The sequence below is a fragment of the Macaca nemestrina genome, chromosome 8, assembly GCF_043159975.1.
Source record: "Macaca nemestrina isolate mMacNem1 chromosome 8, mMacNem.hap1, whole genome shotgun sequence".
In the NCBI taxonomy this organism is placed as follows: Eukaryota; Metazoa; Chordata; class Mammalia; order Primates; family Cercopithecidae; genus Macaca; species Macaca nemestrina.
This window is the reverse complement of record NC_092132.1, coordinates 71,059,709-71,079,528: the sequence shown is the minus strand read 5'-3', so window position 1 is coordinate 71,079,528 and position 19,820 is coordinate 71,059,709. Positions and strand designations below refer to the sequence as shown.

The 19,820-nt window shown below is 39.7% G+C and overlaps 1 protein-coding gene across 5 annotated transcripts in view; it reads left to right on the top strand.

Annotated features, from left to right (window-relative positions):
- The window catches only part of LOC105483571 (ganglioside induced differentiation associated protein 1), a 44,991-nt gene that overhangs the window by 10,973 nt on the left and 14,198 nt on the right, over positions 1-19,820 (top strand). Inside the window, exons 1-2 of one of the 5 annotated variants that reach the window (XM_011744461.3) lie at positions 17,854-18,050; positions 18,732-18,924. The exons of 1 other annotated variant lie outside the window; for it this stretch is intronic. In XM_011744461.3, coding sequence (XP_011742763.1) covers positions 17,934-18,050; positions 18,732-18,924 — 310 coding nt within the window. In that variant the 5' untranslated portion in view covers positions 17,854-17,933. Of the gene's footprint in view, positions 1-17,853; positions 18,051-18,113; positions 18,420-18,731; positions 18,925-19,820 lie in introns of those variants that run through there. 3 more of the 5 variants (XM_071068089.1, XM_071068090.1, XM_071068088.1) reach the window with 3 other exon arrangements.

Here is a 19,820-nt window from a genome sequence, read left to right as displayed (position 1 = left end):
CCTGCAAGCTCCGCCTCCCTGGGTTCACGCTATTCTCCTGCCTCACCTTCCTGAGTAGCTGGGACTACAGGCGCCTGCCACCATGCCCGGCTAATTTTTTGTATTTTTAATGGAGACGAGGTTTCACCCTGTTAGCCAGAATGGTCTCAGTCTTCTGACCTTGTGATCCACCTGCCTCAGCCTCCCAAAGTGCTGGGATTACAGGTGTGAGCCACGGTGCCCGGCCTATCTTAGATTCGTTAAGCTAGTCAAATAAGTTCAAAGTTGTCTGAAAATAGTGATCCCAACATGACTTTACTTTTTTTTTGCATGAATTATCTCTCAAAGTGCTTTCATAGTTATAAACAATATCCTTCTCCTTGTAATTTTAAAAGCAAAATTCAAAAGTACTATGTAAGAACATGTCTTCTAAGGATAAGTATACAATGGATAGTTGATATTTACAAAACAAAACTAGCCATTATGAGGTGGCCTTGAAACCAGGACCTTAACAAAACTCTGATAACTAGGCCAAACCAGTGGGTGGACTTGTAAGTTATCTTCTCTTGTCCAGCATCTGGAGACTGAACTAGGAGGTGCTGTGTCTAGGCACTAGCACCATGGGAAGTCTGTCTCTTTTATCCACCTTGGAGAAGCAGTGGGCTCAGTATCCAGGCTAAGTAAGCCCCCAAAGAGCTCTGTTCTTAGGCCATGACACAGCAAGGTACTCCCTGCCCCAGCCCTTGTGGTTTCCAGCCACTTTAGAATGGCTGGAACCCTTGATTGAGCTGCGAGTTTCACATGGCCCTGGACTAGCTGGACATTGTGGCAACTGGGCACACTGGCCTGTCCCTGCTTCTGAGTATCAGCATCTGGATTAGCTGGATTTCCTCTCCACCACTCCTGGTGGTTAAGAGCAATGTTGAGACAGGAGGGGTGTAGGGTTGAACATACAGGAAGAGAGTATGTCCAAGTGATCCTGGGACCACCTCTTTCAGACTTTTTTTCAAGATGCTTTTTATTGTTGGATGAAAAAAAAACCAAATTTTTCTTTTCTATTACTATAAGCACGTGGTGACTGCTGAATCATATGTATCCCAAGAACTATTCTGTCCAAGCAGTAGTGGAATTTTGCTTTAAAAATACAACTTTTGAGGTAATTTTCATACTGACTATGGTGTGTATTTTGTCTCTGATTAATATCCAAGCAGGATCATCTGCAAGTGCTGTTTTGGTTTATGATTCTCCCTCTCAAAGGCCACAGGTTACTTACCCTCAAAACGTATTGTTCTTTTAGATTATTCCATGTTAACATAATTCATTAATTAAAATATTGAAAAATGTTAGAAAAGGGCTTTTCCATTCTTTACAGCGATTTCAGTGATGTGAATATAATCTTCAAGATTTCCTTTTGTTCATTTACTCAATATATATGTAACAAGTACCTTCTAAATAGAGTGCTTTGTAATGGGTATAAGGTCATTAACTCCCTACCCTCAGGGAATTTACAGTCCACTGAAAGGATAGATATTAAATCAATATATCATTTCCAACTGTTGTACTACAGAAGAAAAAGTAGTGCTATAAAAAAGAATGGCAAGGGATACTTTCAGTTAGATTGCAAGATCAGGGAAGGCCTCCCCATCCATCCCTGCACCCACCTACCCATCCATCCATTCATTTGTCCATTCATCCACCATTCATTCATCTGTCTGTCCACCTACCCATGCATCCATCCATCCAACCATCTATCTACAATCCATCCACCAACCCATCTATCTGTCCGTTTATCCGTTATCCACCCACCCATTCATCCATACATCATCCATCCATCCATCCATCCACCTACCCACCCATCCATCCATCCATCCATCTACCCATTCGTCCATCATCCATTCACCATCCACCCACCCACTCACCCATTCATCCACCCACCTTCTGTCCACTCATTCATCCATCCATCCGTCTACCATCTATTCATTCACCCATTTATCTACCCACCTATTCATCCTTCATCCATCATCCACCCATCATCTATCCATCCATCATCCATCCATCTACACACCCATCCCTCTGTCTGGTCACCATCCACCCATCCACCCATCCATCCACCCACCCATCCATTCTTCAATAGATATTGCTTAGATGCTTCTCTAAGAAAGTGACATTTAAGCCAAGCTCTGGAGGATGAGTAGAAGACAGCCAGAAAAGTAAGTAGATCAGCTGGAGAAGAGAAAATAATTATGAAAAGAGTGTGGCACAATGAGTGTGGCACATTGAAGGGACTGAGAAGGCTCATTAAGCAAAGGAGAGGATCTTGGTGAGAGATGATGGTGGGGAGGAAGGCAGAGACCAGGGCCTGTTTGTGATCTTACTCTAAGAGTTCAGTAAGAAGCAGTGACTATTTAATTACCCTCCCATAGCTGAGGTGGGGCAGAGAAAGCAAAAGAGGCAGAAGTATAATATTAGAAAATATGAAAGGTTGTTAAATTTTAGCCCCTCTCTATTGGTTCTGATACATATCCTGAAGCAAGATGTGACCCCTCTGCTATTGAACAGTGTTTATTTTTAAGCTTGAGAAATCCAGGAATAACTTTTGAAAGAAAACAAAAATGTGTCCAGACCTTTCTCCTGTGGTGGTTTAAATTTTATTATTTTATTTAAACTTACAATCATTGTATATGTGTACTTCAGTACATAAAATATAAGATATACCTCTGTATGCTTATAGTTTATTTAGAACATAAAGCTAACATAATTGAAAACAAATAATATCAAAGTTAACAACCTGAATTTAATGTGACAGATGATGTTTTTCATTTTAAAATGTTACGGTACTACCCCATGGGTAATTAGCCACACTCCTAATTTCAGCCCATGCGTCTTGCTAGATGCTGTTCAGGACTCTGCTTTGCGATCTAGTAGGAAGCCGTTCTTTGTACAGTGTACCATTTGGCTATTGCTCGGTGGAGATGCATCAATTATGTATTAGGTCTGCTTTTCTTCTCATTAGTCAGAATCAATTAGAGTAGAAGGACTTAGTGCCAAAGTCAGCCTAAACATAAACATAAAATCAGCTTCTGAAATCAAGTAACAGCCCATGGAGATGAAAAATCTGGAGGGAATCAGCAGACCCCTTAGGATACCTGGGTGAACTCCCATGGGTATGTGGACTTCTGCTTGGAATCCTAAGAGTGGATTATTCCTAAAGGAAAAACAAAAAGGAAACGATTTCTTCTCACATAGATCCATAGGGACAGGATAAATTATACCTTTTAACAGCCTAAAAAGGGATCGTTAAACCCCAGCGTTTGGTATGGTCAAGATCAGGTGATCATTAAGATCTGAGACTAAGGAGAGACCAACTTGGGTGAGATCACACATCCCCGTGATTCCTGCTTATGGTATCTAGGACAGATAGGATTAGAAAAAGGCGACTGAGAGGTCTTTGCCTCCTTGACCATGTGGCTGAAAAAGGCTTAGAGAACTAGGCTCCAAAGTCAAGTCCACAAACTGATCCACTGGGGTGTGGGAAGAAAATATAAGAGCCCTGGAAAACCTGAGCCCTATTCTCAGGCACATAAAGAACAGCTCGCAAGGAAGTTTGAGTAAAGGCCCTCTAAAACTGAGAGCTCCAAAACACTTTGTATAACTTGCCAAATGCAAACAGCAGCCAATAAGAGAAATGTACATTTCATGACACAGCAGAAAGTGGTGTAGCCTCCATTTGTAAGCTGATCAGGTTAATATATTTGAAATATCAGCTTAAGCTAGTTTCACTGTTTTCACAAGTCTTCTCATCATTCAACAATGTTGATTACTTCAGGAGCAGAGGAGGTCAAATTACAAAGGGTGTAAACTTGAAACTTTCAACTTGCAGATGGATTTTAACTTTGGAAGAAATGATATACAAGAGATCAAGGCTAATATTTGTAAGATTCAGGTTTTGTTGAAAGGAGGAAAAAATGATTATGGGGTTCCCAAAAGTTATCAATTGGAGAATTGAATACAGGATTTTAACTGTGACACATAGATGCGAGAGGATGTAGGACATGATATCAGAGCATTTTGGAGAGGTCTTCAAGAGGGAGTGGGGATAGAAGTTTCCAGATTTGATTATCTGAGGGCACAAGTGTCTCAAATGAGACTTCCTCCCAGATGTCTTAGGAGAAGGTATGGCAGCAGCCTCATCAAATATTCAGAACCAACTCAGGACAGCCACTGTAGAGGGGTTGGTTTTGGGTATTTAGGCAGAGCCTGAGATAGTCCTGTAGTGGACCTTGTAGTGCTGCACAGACACTCTTCTGGGATCCAGCATTCAATCGCTCTGTTGATGTGCGTGTTGGTAGCTGATGCCTGTGACTAACTCCTTCTCCCAGAATTGCCCTTAGCCAAAGAGTGCCTCCTAGTGAGAGGTCATGTGAACTCGCTGGGGGCAGCCTACATGGAATAACTGATAGACTGTCGGAGTGATAAAGGTCTGGCTTCCTTGCTTCAATTGGAACAACTCACAAAGGCTGTCCCAGCTCCAGTTCCCTGTACAGTCAGCTTTTTTGCAAGTGTGTGGCAGTTCTAACTTCTCTCTGCTCAACCCGGCTCCCGTCACTTCTATAGATGTTGTATGGAGAACTCTTGCCAATAAACCTTCTGTAAGCAAATCTCAAAGTCTGTTTCCTATGAAGCTGTAGCTACAACAAGCCTCTGTAGGTCCTCTGGGTCATGAGTTGAAGTTTGGAAGAAACTGGAGATGAGTTCTCCTGGCGTAACCTGGGTAAGAGTTGCAAGCTGGTGGGCTGCTGGTGGGTTGCTGTGGTATAGTGAGAGGTGAGGCTTTGGGTGTGCATCACAAAGGGACAGCCTGGATGGAAGACATGGCTGTATTTCACAGGATCAGTTAGAGCCAAGATTGAGTCAGCCTTAGGGAGGAGGAGTGGCCACCCACACGCTGACTGTGCTGGGAGGCTTGACCATGAGTGACCTCAGATATGAATCTTTCAGCAGATGCAGCAAGGCCAGAGGTCAAGTGCCAAAGATCCTGTTGGAAAAGACACTTCAGGGGAGGCCAGTGAGTACCAGAGGATGTTTCTTAAACCAGATGCCCTTCCCTTGAGGCAAGCCACCTGAAAACTAGATCCTTTCTCCACCCTTCCTCCCACCACCAGAGGGACAAAGAAGGGTGACTGAATATTTACCTCCAAAAGGATTATATTATACTAGAGGTGGCTAAGTTTCCCTGAAAGGGACAAAATGAAGTGTTTTTCCACGCTTCATTTTTGTGACATTTAAGCCAAGCTCTGGAGGATGAGTAGGAGACAGCCAGAAAAGCTACTTTTTTCTACAGACAGCTAATTTTTTCTACAAAAAAGTAGAAATGGGTCTTTAGAATTACTAATTTTGGTCCTAGAGAAATAAGACGGCTTCATTTGTACACATCTGTGATGTAATTGTGCAGAAATATGCAACTGAAAAGAGAGAAGAAAGTAAAAAACACAGTGCAGATAAGCCATATATGTGATATATATATTTATTTATTGCAAGATTATATATTTGCATACTATTTATATATATTATATATATATAAAATCACTTTCTTGGCACTAAGAACCACGTCCTCTTCGAAGGCTTTTATTTAAATAATTCTGTAGTTTATGGACTTCTCAGGTGAAAATTAGCCAAGCTTTCAGCTGATAGTGCACTTTAAATAATACCCTGAATGTTCAAAAGGTATTTCCCCGGCAGACAGCCAGAAACATCAGAATCTGGAGCACAACTCCTGTGTATTGTCATTTTAAGACTGAACGAACAGGTTGAACATGAACTACAGTGGATCCAAAGGAAACTTGTTAGAGGGAGGTTAAATGCCCCTGCACTAAAATGCAAACAAGGCTCTTGTTCTCAGCCTTTTAATTTTTCTAACTGCTTTTACAGAGATTTCTCTCATTTAATTCTCACAACAAGCCTGGAAGGTGGCTACGCTCATGACCTTAATTTTACAGAGGAAATGGAGTCTTCAAGCACTTCCACACCTGGGTTGTGGCCAAGCAGGGCTCTACACCCACAGCCCATGCTCATCACCTCTGCAACCTGCTGCCTCCGCTATACTGTTCTGCTTCTGTGTACATTTCAAGCCAAATTTGCAGAAGAGCACAAGGAATCTGAACAGTCATTTTAGCAAAGTTAAAAATGTCACATGCGTATGATGAACTAGGTGCATACAAACACGGAGGGATTATAAGCTATGGTAGAAGATTTTACCAATTGGTAATGAGTATGGATTAGTGGTTAAGTCAAAGTCACTCTCATTTGTTGTTTTTCTTTCTTTCTTTCCTTTTTACAACCTCGAAAGGCAGGAAGAATCCCTCTCAGTTGGTGCGTCATGTAATGCATGTTGTAATTAGTTATTTATGTATCTAAGTCCTTCATTTAGAAAACCTGTAGATAGTTACTTCCCAGGAGCCGTCACCTGTGCCTTGTATCATTTTATCCTCAGTTGGAGTTTTGGTGGCTTGTCATTTAGTTTATTTCATGTCACAAAAGAGGAGTGTCTTAGGAAGAGTGGAGAGACTGAGCTCACGCTCGGGCAAGTAGAAAATCTTGGACACTCCCAACACTCAACATTGTGTTGGTGAAAAAGCCAACATTTGCCAAATTTCTAAGCTGTACTTATCAGTTAAGTTGTTTTTTTCACCCCCCTCCCGCTCCCCCACCCCACCCTTATCCATCTTTTCTTTGCTTAACAAAGTTACCACCAATAGCTGTTTATGGTACTAGTGGGATGCTAACAGTACACGTTTAAAATGTAGGTCAACAGATTTTGAAGCTTTTGATGACATACAGCAGATAGATTTGGAAATGCCTAAGAACTTCTCATTTTAACTTTCCTCCTGATAGAATCTATTTGTATCACTGGTTTTAGTCTTGTAGACTTGGAGGGAGTGGTGAAAGATGAACAGGCAGGGCTCAGCCACAAGGGGAGAAAAACGTCATCCACCCCCCAGAATAGCAACAGCAATAAATATGGTCATGTCGCTCTTCTGCTGAGGCTAAAACGACAGACAGGATCACATTTACGGCACCCAGCAGGCCCACTGGCCACAAGGGGTGGCTCAGGGCTTTGGAAGGAATGTGTACAAAAGTTGGTGCTGATTTCAGAGCTGTGACTTAGCACAGAAAGAAACAGGGCATAGGGTCTAGACCCCAACTCAGAGCTAGAAGGGACTTGGCACCCTCTTGGCCACAGGGGAGGACATTCTAAATCAGCTTTCAGGACAGCTGGCTCAGGGCTCTTGAGAGCAGAGCTGAGAACTTCTCTGCATGTCTGCCTGAGAACTTGTTGTTGTCTGCAGCTGCCACAGCCATCAAGGCACAGGCGTTATCAGGAAGGTAAAAAAGAGGGCTCTCATTGGTCATCAGTTATTTAAAGAGGGTCCATCAGATTTCAGTGACTTCTTTGCACAGAATTAGCATCTTTCTCTGGGAAGTCTAACAGGAAGGAAAATCTCCCTTACCTCAAAACTCATCAAGGCTTCCCTTCCAGACCAAGCCGCTGGGTTCTAGCCATTTCAGGCTCTAGATGCCTCATCTTCATCTCTCTATTTTCATATACATTCCAATTTCGTATACTATATGGCCATATCTCTGGGGAGTTGTGGTTTTACCATCGTCTTTTGCCACTTGAAACCGGCAGGATGGGGCTTATGCATTTTCATAACTTGCATACAGCAGGAGTCTCTTAGGCCGAATCGTTTTCAAGCTAACATATGTAGCTGGTTCTTCCCATGTGCTTTGGAAACCAAAGCATCACCTGGATTTGACCAGTTTCCCTTTTTCTGTTAAACTTCCTTGCTCTAAAATGATGCAATTTCATAAAGCCAAGCTTTTCCTGTCTGCCATATTTGCGGTTCACTGACTTCTCCAACCTGTCCCCACAGGGAGTCCCTGGAAGCAGATTCACTTTGGCCACACCACCCCTTTCTCTCATAGAGCTTTAGTAACCACAGACTCAACGCCGTGCTTTCATTTGTTTCAGTTACATACTGAGGATTTAAATTGATCTTTTCTCTGTGGATTGCAATATTACTTTTGTTTGAAAAATATAGTACTTAAAAAATGAAAGCCAATGTTTTACACTTTGGTGTCTCTGTAAAATTCAGCACTGTATTCTATGATCACTGATATCTTATGCTTCTTTAGGATCTTATTAAGACAAACAAGATAAAATGAAGTATGTTTTTATAGTACTGTAATCACTCTCATGTTTGTGCTCTCACTGTCCTTGGTAATGGGTGGTTAAGAAAAAAAAAAACATGCCAGTGTGTTGAAGCTGGTGCCAAAGGAGCATAAATGATTATTGCTGCTCAGGGTCTGCTGCTGCCCAGAACTTTAACTTGCCCTATTTATACCATCAAAAAGCAAAATCTTACTTAGAGAAACCTTTGCAACATTAGCATTTTCTTTCTTTAAAGCTTATGTCTCTGAGTTTTTATGCCGTGTTTCTCATGTAGCCAGAGACTGTGCAGACATAAATTAACTTTCCTATATATTATTTAGTGACAAAAAGAACACAACAGCAAGGACGTTTGAAAAATAAATACCAACGTATTCTTAAATACTCTTTATTTGAATGGCAAAGCTATGTTCCAAATGATCTTAAATCTCTGGAAAGATTCCTTTAAATATGAAAAGAGAATGATAAAATAAGATGTCCAGGAAGACTACTTGAATCATTTGTTGGGAAATAGCAAGAAAAAGGCACTCTCCACTGAGAGGATAGTTAAAATGTACACAAACATGTTTCAAATTAATAAGAAAGCACTTAACTTTAGGAAATATATAAAAGCTGCAGTTTCAAACCTAAGCATTAAGTATCCTCTTCGCAATGTGTGTTTCTAAGGTTGTGTCTAACATATCCTACAGGCTTTTATAGTTGCATTTATAAATATACCTCTTAATTATTCTTAATAAGACAAATGTTTGTGATATTATTAGTTTTATTCAAATATTAGATGACAGTGGGAAGTGCCTCGTTTTTTTCTCCTAGATTTTTCTTACCTTCATATTATAAGTGATTTTTGCAGAATATTAATATAACCATTGAAATGTTCTTTTAATGATTTTCAGCAGGCGTAGCATGAAGTCAAGAAATGAATCTGTGGAAATATGAGTAATATCTAAGGATTTTTATTATTTATTATTTCCTTCTTTATAAACTGTAATTTCCAGCTAGTAGTGATTATTTCACATGTAGTTTTGAAGTGTAAGTACCTAAAATTCATTGTAAACCATTAGAGAGAATTGCCAAAAATGAAGTTACAAAGTGCAGTCAATCTAGCAGGATACACTGGAGAACATATTATTAGCTGACATTTACCCAGAGTATTAAAAAAACCAGTTATTTTTACCATTCTGTCATTATTATCTATTATACTTCTTATGTGCCATGTGCTAAAATTGTGTTAAATAGTTAACATGTTAAAAATTACAATGAATCCTCAAAATATCCCAATAATGGTGGTATAATTGCTTTACCTGGATTGTAGATGAGGAAGCCGTGCCCATGATCACATAGCTGGTGAGCAGTGAAGCCAGGATTTGAATCCAGTTCTGGCTTTAGAATTTGAGCTCTTAACAACTCCATATTCTGGAGTGAAGGGTAATGCTATGTTACAGTGGAGAAATTGCATTTAAAAAGAAGGCAGTTCCCACTGTCATCTAATATTTGAATAAAACTTCCTCATGCACTGGGAAGATTCCATGACCCAACCAATGTGTCCAAAAGCCAAGAAACTGAACTGAAGTCAGGCTGTGTTGCCAGTAGGTAAAGAGAGGGCTCTAGAGTTGGTCCTGCATACAAGCTGAGGCAAGTGGTAGGCCACACCGAGGCTGTGGGACACGTTTAGAGCGTACAGTGAGTTTGCAGCTAGAAGAATTGGGTTTTAGTTCCAGCTCTACTGGTTATTAGTGAGGTAGTGAACTTCACACCTCAGTGCTAATGTCTTATTTCTACTGGAAGGGTTGTTGGAAAAATCAAATAAGTACTGTTTACAAAGGCACTTTGTAAGCTTTTAGAAGGAAATTAGATATTATTAGAGCATATATAATAATAATTATATTATTATTAAAAGTCGGTTTACTTTTAGCAGGATATTCTTTCTACCCTATTTCTCCCAGTTTTTTTCTATGAACTCAAAACAATCTTGGGCAAAAATTTCCTAAGGTAGAACAATTAGTGACTTAAGGAATAGGTGATATTTATATGTAGGACTAGTGAAATCAAAGTGATGACTGTGGTTGTGCCTTATATAGTAAGGCCAGATCATGTAGTGGTAAGAACACAATCTCTGGACCAGACTGATGGGTTTAATTCCTCATTTTGACATGAACAGTGTGAGTTCAGGAAAATTTTTGCTCCTCGGTATCCTCATCAGTAAAACAGGGATGATATTTCTCCCTGCTTTGAGGGATTTGCAACTGTTAAGTACAATATACATATAAAGCCCTTAAGACATTTCCTGGCACACAGAAAACACTCCAAGAAGTATTAGCAACCAAGTGGTGCAAATGCATCTTTGGTCTATATTCGTGTACTTATTCTGAATATGTACACCGTTCATCACAGAAGAGTTGGATGAAAGAGCATAGATAGATAATGTCAAATCTTTTTCACAAGAAAAGTGAATTTCCACTTAAAGTGAATTTCCTACTAAAAGAATTTAGTGCATCATTAGCATTATTAGCCATTCTTTGGGAAACTAGAATATTAAACTATTATAAGTCCATAGTAACCTCATAGCAAAGGTGTCCTGACTTAACGAGTTGCACTTGTTATTAAACATGATTATTTGTTCTGGGATGCAGTGAAAGACCAGAGAAAACATTTTAGAGTTTCAAAATCAAGTCTGGGCTGTTCTAAGGTTGTTGAGGCTTTTGCTTAGAAGCCCTCAGAGGGTAATCTGTGTTTTTGAGGGGAAGGTGGTGGAATCTTAGCACCTTGAACCTGGAGACTCTTTAACTGGTAGCTTGACACCATGAGATTTTACAGACCATTTTGTGGAGGTTGTTTCAAGTTATTTAACCTTTTCTTTTAGACTCTCACTATTCTGCTCTGAAAATTTTACAGATGAGGGAAAACTAGGGATTGAGAATTGGGACAGTTCATCAGTGATACACTAAATTGATAGTTTGTAAATTTTATCTGCATGAGAAAACCCTGGAGGGCTTGTTAAAACAGATTTCTAGGCTCCACCCCCAGAGTTTCTGATTCAGTAGAATATGCATTTCTAAGAAGTTAGGTAATGTTGCACTGCTTGTCAGGGACCCATACTTTGTGAGCCACTGCAACAAATCAAATACAGTACTGGAGTCAGGTTGATTGGAACTCTAGTAAACTAGCCAGAACCATCACAATTCTTTATCAAATCCATATACTTGATGAACCATCTTTTATCTCATTTAATTAGATATTTAGAATTTTATAGACACTTGAAATATCAGCTAACACGAATTGTTCACATTCAAGATAAAAATTCTCAAGAAAAAAATTTTAAAATAAGCACTCCCCTTTTTTTTGGGGGGGTGGCCACAGTGCTTCTTGGTCCCCAATGCATCACAGAGCCCCTTTGACACAGTATACCTTTGTCATGGCACTGAACTTTTATCACTGAGCACCTGTCCACAGTGTGCTGTGGTTCTAGTATGTCTTGGCCACAGACAGTATGCTTGCTTTCTTAAGCCTGTGTCTATGTGGGTGAACACCCCTCCCCCACCCTTTATTCTTATGTGTATCCCAATTAAAAATCTTGTGTAATTCACATGGATCTGATTACTGGCATAGGTCAAGGCTGAGCAGACAAAGTAGTTTCTGGGTGTTTATTAATAGTATTAACATTGCTACTGTCAGGAGAAAGTGAAGACAATTCTATTTTTTTCTACAGGTATAAAAGATCATTTTTTAATGGCTGAACGCAGTGGCTCGCGCCTGGCTGGGAGACTGAGGTGGGTGGATCACGAGGTCAGGAGTTCAAGACTAGCCTGGCCAACATGGTAAACCCCGTCTCTACTAAAAATACAAAAATTAGCCAGGCCGAGTGGGACGTGCCTGTCATCCCAGCTACTCAGGAAGCTGAGGCAGGAGAATTGCTTGAACCCAGGAGGCGCAGGTTGCAGTGAGCCAAGATCACACCATTGCACTCCAGATCTGGGCGACAGAGCAAGACTCCATCTCAGAAAAAAAAAGAAAAAAATCTTTTTTAATTTTGGAAAATTTGGTTTTGAAATAGCTTAATTAGATAAATATATTCTCTGGAGAATATAACCATTTCTGTTTTCTAACTTGTCAAGAAGGAAAAATAGCAGGCGATTGGTTATTCTTAAAAACAGAGAGACCTCTTGTGGCCATTCATAAAAGTACCTGAAAAAACCAGAAATCCAGAGTATTCTAATTTATCAGTTTTCTCTAGCTTAGTTGTCATTATTCTTCTTCTTCTTTTTTAAATATAGGAATTACCTAATACCTGTCAAAATATATATGATAAGTCAGTAATAGGATTTTTACATAACAGTGACTTACATAAATGTATACCACCTCAGCCGTGACAGTACTATAGGATAAAGTAAAACTTTATTGAAGCATAAAGCAAAAACATACAAGAAATTGCACAAAACATAAAAGTGTCTAGCTTGAGGAATTTTCCTAAACTGGGTATTTCTGTGTAGCCAGCATATCTGGTAGATTTTTTATCATAATTTTATAGGTAAGATGACTCAGGCTCAGAAGTTATGTGATTCATTGTTTTATAACATCAATCAAATTCATGTGAACTTCATTCACTCAGAAATAGGCAAAATGAAGAAAGAACTTGAAATAAATGTTAACATAAAAGTCAGTTTACAGAGCCATGATCTATAATCTAGATTTATAAATATGAAAATTTATTAAATGAAGTTACTTTTACACATATAATTTCTAGAGCAGTAGACTATTAGGTCACAATTTATTATTATTGTATTTGTTATTTTTTGTTGGTAGTGGTTACCTGCTATTTTTCTCCATTAATTAATAAGCAGTTTGGGTTCATCTTTTATGTACCAAGCACTTTCTGGGTTCCTGGTGACACTAAAATGAATAATATTGGATCTTTGCCCTTCAGTGGCTCAGAGTCTGATGCACCAGAAAGACATATGGACAGTAGTTTAATAATACAGCAGTTTGACAAGGACTCTAATGGAACAGTATCCATCTGCATGGACTCATTTTCAATAAGCTGGCTGTATTTTTCTCCAAAGTCCACCTCAGGCTGGTTAAAACTTGCAAGTCCACAACTTTCTCTCTTTGGTTTAAGGCTAGCATAGTGTAGTAGAAGCTAATACTTGACTAGTAATCAGAAAATGTGTGTCTGAGATGTAGTTCTGTCACTTACTGGCTCCACAATTTTGGACTAGTCTTTCACTTACTGAACCTCATTTCTTCAGCTATAACTGTAGTGGAAGCTCTTCTAACTTACGGATGGTAGCTACCTCACAGGCTATCGTGAAGATCAAATGAGATTGTAAGAAAACTGTTTACGATCTTTAGATGCAGACATTCTACTTTATACCTTTTGTTTATAAAGTATTAATATTGAACATCAGTGCAGTCATCAGTTCATTCAGTGTTTACTAGTTCATGATTTTGCTGCTGGGAAGATGTGCTAGAGGAAGTGCTCAGTGTTTGAGAGTGGGCAGATTGACCTGTGCATATCCATGTTCTTCCTAAGGATAGTGAAGAGAATGAAAAGATAATAAGCATAGTGGATGTCTCGGAAATGGAGAAGGAAGCAAAAGCTGATTAGGGAAAGGAAAAGGTACCGAAAACAAATTAGTATGCAAATTTACTCATTCACAAATTTACCCAGTTCTCTTTCTCCTCATCAAAACACTTTATTAAATACTAAATAAGATAGATACATTCAATGGTATACTAGTAAATATTTAACAACCAACTTTCTGGGAAAAAGTTAAACATGATAGCATTTACTGATTTCTGTAAAAAGTTCTACCATGGCCAATTTCAAGTCACTAACATGACATCACTGAACAGAGAGGAAGAGATATACAAGTAGCACATCCTTATATACTGTTTCCTTTGTATGGATATGATAGACACAAACTCAGGAGTATAGATAATAATACACATAATTAGGAAATGATGAGTTTTAAGTATTTGTTAGCTTTATTTTAAGAATTAATTAATTATTTATTTATTTATTTTTGAGAAGGAGTCTCACTCTGTTACCCAGGCTGGAGTGCAGTGGAGTGATCTCAGCTCACTGCAAGCTCCACCTCCTGGGTTCACACCATTCTCCTGCCTCAGCCTCCCAAGTAGCTGGGACTACAGGCACCCACCACCACGCCTGGCTAATTTTTTGTATTTTTAGTAGAGACGGGGTTTCACCATGTTAGCCAGGGTGGTCTCGATCTCCTGACCTCGTGATCCGCCTGCCTTGGCCTCCCAAAGTGCTGGGATTACAGGTGTGAGCCACCGCGCCTGGCAAAAATAATTCATTTAAATGCAACTCAGTTTGATTTAATTTTGACAAATAGCTGAGTTGAACATCCACTTTGCAAATTCCGGAAATTTAACAATCAGCTATCATGAGCCAGTGGGGACACTCCCCTGGATATATGGGTAATTGCATTAGTATGGTACTAGTTATGGTAAAGATTATCACCGCCTCTGGGAAGCTTATCTGTGTTAGGTGCCTTTCTCTATATTCCTACTATAACTTTCTAGATTTCACAGCAAGTACCACCCCATGTTGGGATCTCATTTCTCTGCCTTCACACTTGATTTCCTTAAGGCTAGTGACTGTGACTGACTTTGAACTCTGTATCTTCTCTATCTAGCACTTAGGGCTCAACAAGTGTATATCGAAAACAAATTTACCTGGACCTGGCTCCTGTCCTCAAGGAGCCCACAATAATTATATCTATGATCTACAAAAACTCATAGATACAGAATACACAGTGTAGTAGAAGCTCTGAATAAACATGTGAATGGATAATAAGGTTTTTATATTTTTATTGGGATGGAAAAAAATGATTATAGATCATTGGAAGTAGATGTAGCAGTTCTTCTATTGTGATAAAACAAACACGCACACACCTTTTTCCTTATGTCATCTATTTAATGATACTATTTTAGTGTTGACACCTTTAACAGTTAAAGGCAACACACATTCATTATAGAACAATTAGACCATGCAGAAGCATAAAGAAATAAAAGCCACCTATATTTTACAAGGTTGATGTATTAGTGAGGATAGGTTAAGAGAGTACCATCCAGAAAGCACCAAATAACGGTGCCTTGCACAAGATCCTTTGTTCCCTTTTCAAGTAAAAGTTTGGAAGTTTGCAGACTAAAGTTGGTGTGGGTTCTGCTCCTCATTGTCTTCAGAAGGTCAATTTTCCCCAAGCTCATGGCCCAGCTGTTCCTAGGGCGTGGCTCCATTCTTCATGGTCCAGATCAGAATCCATCCTCTCTGAAGCAGCATGGAGGGTGGGATGAACAAGAGGCACAGGGCTGATTGTCTCTTTAAGAAAGATTCCCAGAACTTGCCCTGTGGCACATCCATGACCTTCCCCTTGTTAGAAGATAGTCAGAAGACCATGTTTTGCTGCAGTAGAGCCTGGGAAATACAGTCTTTATTCTCAGCAGTCATGTACTCAGCTAAAATTTCTGTTACCATGGAAGAAGGGGAAAATAGGTAGGATCAACTGTCAGAATTTGTCACAATTATTTCCTTAAATTGCAAATAGAGGAATTGCTAGGTTAGAAGTTATGCCCATTTTCAAGATTCTTGAAGCATATTGATACATTTGCCTGCAGAAGTTCTGTGCATGTTTACACTCCCAATGAGATCTATGATTACTTTGTACTAAACCCCAAGTAATCAAGCCATTCAGTGTTTCTTCTATGGCTTTGCTGTGGGCAGGATGTGATGGAGAAAGTGTTCAGTGTTTGAGGGACCAGGGCTTTATTGTCAGGACTTTTTCAGCTGCAGGTGACAAATGGCTTATCATTAGTATTGGAATTTATTCAAATATTTAGAATGATTTAGTACTAACGTTGGTGCAAAAGTAAGTGCAGTGTTTGCTACTGAAAGTAATAGAATAGAAAACTAGGAATCTGAAGGTGAATAATTAAAAAATGAAGTTCTGAAGAGGAATGGGAGAGGGGGATTATATGGGTAGTTTTAAAAATTTTGAGACCAAAAGAGAGAGGATGAAATGTAATATGATGTCCTCCTAATGACAGTGAAGGGGCTTTTACACATATATTTTTATCAATGGCTACATTCCAGGCAATACCCTAGGTGCTTTATGTACATCCTTTCTTGAATTCCCACAGCTATCTGAGTAGGCATATAATTTTTATGTATCCATTTTTTACACACAATGATGTCGAAGCTGAAGAAAGCTCAAGTTAGAGTAGAGCTAGAATTTAAACCCCACTCTGATTTCAATGTTTTCCTCTTTCCCCTTTTACTCTTAAGTGTGAACTGATAAAAACAATTTTGGCAAGGAGTTCACTTTTTCCATAGCACTTGAATTAACTGAAGGATATAAAAAGACATTATCAAATCTTTAAAAATTATGAAAGAATTACAGAGAGTAACAAATGAAGTACTGTAAAGGCAAGGAAGAACCTCATGAGATTTGTCTTTTTCAGGGGCCTTTCTCTGACCTCGGTTGACTGCCTGCCCCTCCTTTCTCATTGTTCTCTGCATTCACCGTAAGACAGTTCTCATCTTTATTGTGATTGTCTATTTCCTTGGTCATCTGTACTGCCAGATTATATCTTGAGTGTTAGATATTAGATCTTACATATCTTTATATTACCAGGAGCCAGCACAATGTCTGGAACATTGTAGGTGCTCAAAAAATATTTGCCAAATACATTGTACAGGCATTTATTCCATGGTTATATTTATACATATTACTGTAAGAGATTTTTTAATTCAACTTACTATATGATGCCAAATTTTCAGAGACATACAATAACTAGACTAATATAAAATTATGATTCTATGGTTATAAACAGAATGTTTATAAGGCAACTGAACCTGTGACTAAGACTGAGTGCCTACAACGTGACAGGGTGTTCTGAGTGTTTAACATTTTATTATTAATTTTTCACAAAAATCTTATGAGAGAAACAATAAAATTATTATTCTTACTTAGAAAATGGAAAAACCAGGACATGAACTTAGGCAGTACTGTTCTAGAATTTTTGTGTTTAACAACTAGGCTATTTTATATCGCCATTGTTTATTAGCTGTTTATGACAAAAACAGTTTTTTTGCATGACTCCATAGTGGCATCTTTTTTTTTCTTTTACAAAGCACAGTTATCAAAATCAAGTACTTAACGGTTTATACAAGACTATTCTCTAATCTACAGCAGTTAGTCAAATTTGAGGAATTAGTCCACTAATGTCATAGTAGCATCTTCTAATGAAAACTCATAGATCCTTTTCCTGTTGTTTTGTCGACCGGAACTTCCTTTCCAAAAAAGGAACAGGCTCTAAGAGCAACCCTAAGTATCTTGGGAAATTGCTGCTTTTATACCTGAGCAACCTCCAAAACGAAGAGTAATTTGCTATCACCATTTTTCCTTACGGCCCTTCATAACCAGGGTCTCATATTTTTGATTTTTTTCTTCTAAAAAGGCCAAAAACAAAAAACAACCGTTCAATTGCACCTCTCAGGTGCACTCGCAGGCTTGCCAGGGGCTTTCCGGGCGCAGACCAAGCGTTTTCGCAGACTCGGCCGCCGGCGGAACTACATTTCCCAGCGGGCCGCGCGCCCTCCTTCCGGCAGGCACGGCTCAAAACCCGGAAACGCCTTGCGGGGCAGTGTGGGAGGCAGAAGCCCAGGGCGGACAGGCCGGGCCCACCCGCGCTCGCTTACCCCGAGATGGCTGGGAGGCAGGAAGAGCAGAGAGGGAGCCCGCCCTTGAAGGCGGAAGGCAAGGCCGACGCGGAGGTTAAGCTTATTCTGTACCACTGGACGCATTCCTTCAGCTCTCAAAAGGTACAGGCCTTGGCGGCGGAGGGTGGCGCGGATCGGGCTTCAGCACTGGGACAGCTCCTGCTGGGTACGGCTCAGAGAATCCGTTCCACCTAGAAACCCGCCTCCAGCGTCCTGACCCTGGGCAGGCCCTCCCTCCAGGATGCCCCCCGGTGGGGAGCGGGTAGAACCGGTCTGAGATTATCTTATGTGGTTATGACCCAGGCTCTGCCTCTCGCGAAATGCGACAAAAAAAGCATCATTTTCAGTATTTAGCCTGGAGGCCTTGCCTGCTGGGCTTCGGAGAGAGGCAGAGGGAGGTGCCTTCGTGCACCCTTATCATCTGCGATCTCTTCTGCTCTCTCGCATTCACTTTCTTCAGCAAGAGCTGATGTACGTACATGTCAGGTTCTTGTCTGGGGAGGGCGCATAATCAGGTTTAGGACGCCAAGAAAGTGGTGGTGATGAGGAGGGTGACTGTTTAATGAATACAGTAAGAATCATTTCATTACTTATTTTGTGTTCTTCTCTTAATTTGTTGAATATTGTTCTGTACTTGTTAATTCCAGGAATAGGAATTGTTAAAACGACTGTTGAAAATGTCAGTAACACAGGGGAGCCCAGAAAGGCTGCTTAGCGGTGTCCAGGGAAGTCATTTAATTGAAAGCTTACACGTGTTGTAGTAACCAGTGTGAACTCTTCCAGGTGCGCTTGGTAATTGCTGAAAAGGCATTGAAGTGCGAGGAACATGATGTAAGTCTGCCCTTGAGTGAGCACAATGAGCCTTGGTTTATGCGTTTGAACTCAACTGGAGAAGTGCCTGTCCTTATCCACGGGGAAAACATAATTTGTGAGGCCACTCAGATCATTGATTATCTTGAACAGACTTTCCTGGATGGTAATGTTAAGGCTACTTGTGATTTCTTGGATGTACTTTCAACACAACTATGTGTTCCCTTTCTCTTTTTCTCTCTCTCCTCTCTTTCTCTTGTGTCATGATGGTGGTTTGGGATTAAAAACCTTTTCCATTTCCATAAGCACACAAATAGGTCGATAACAAATTTTGTATAAGCTAGTATAATGCTACTTAAAAGAATTTCATTCAAAGTACAAATGTTAATGTTGAAACTTAAAAAAAATTCACTTGCAAAAAACTGCAGATGTATGGTTTGTGTTGGAGATTTCTTAGCCTTAAATTCATAATATTCTAAATGTGCACTATGACAATTTCATCGAATAAACCAAATGGTTTCACCTTAAAAACAAGGGGGGAAAAAGAGCAACAAATCTTAAAGGAGAATAGGATGTTAGTATACCTGAGTTCTTTGCCCCAGTCACTTCTGAATTGTGTGAATTTTATATATTTACTAAGGAATTGTAGGGCTTAAATTTGTATAGTGCATTTAGGTAAATCATTTATTGACAGCTTATGTGTCAGACATTTTATAATTTCTATACTATGTTGTCTTCAGAAGAATCTGAGACAAGTTATTCCCATTATGTACATGAGGAGAAAGCAACAGGGTTGCCCAAAGTAATATAGCTATTGTATGGCAGAATCTTTGTCTCCAAAGCCTTCATACTATACTGACTGTCTCCCATAGTCCTAGTCACTTACACATTGTCTTGCTTGTTCCTAATAGTAATCCTTTGAGGTGAACTGTAGCTGCAAGGATTTACCCAAGATTACACAGCTGATCACAACGGACATTGTTGAGAGCAGAACAGGGGGCTCAGAGCTTCCAGCTGAATGCTCTTCTAAAAAGGCTGTGTGAGATTGTTACTTTTCATCTG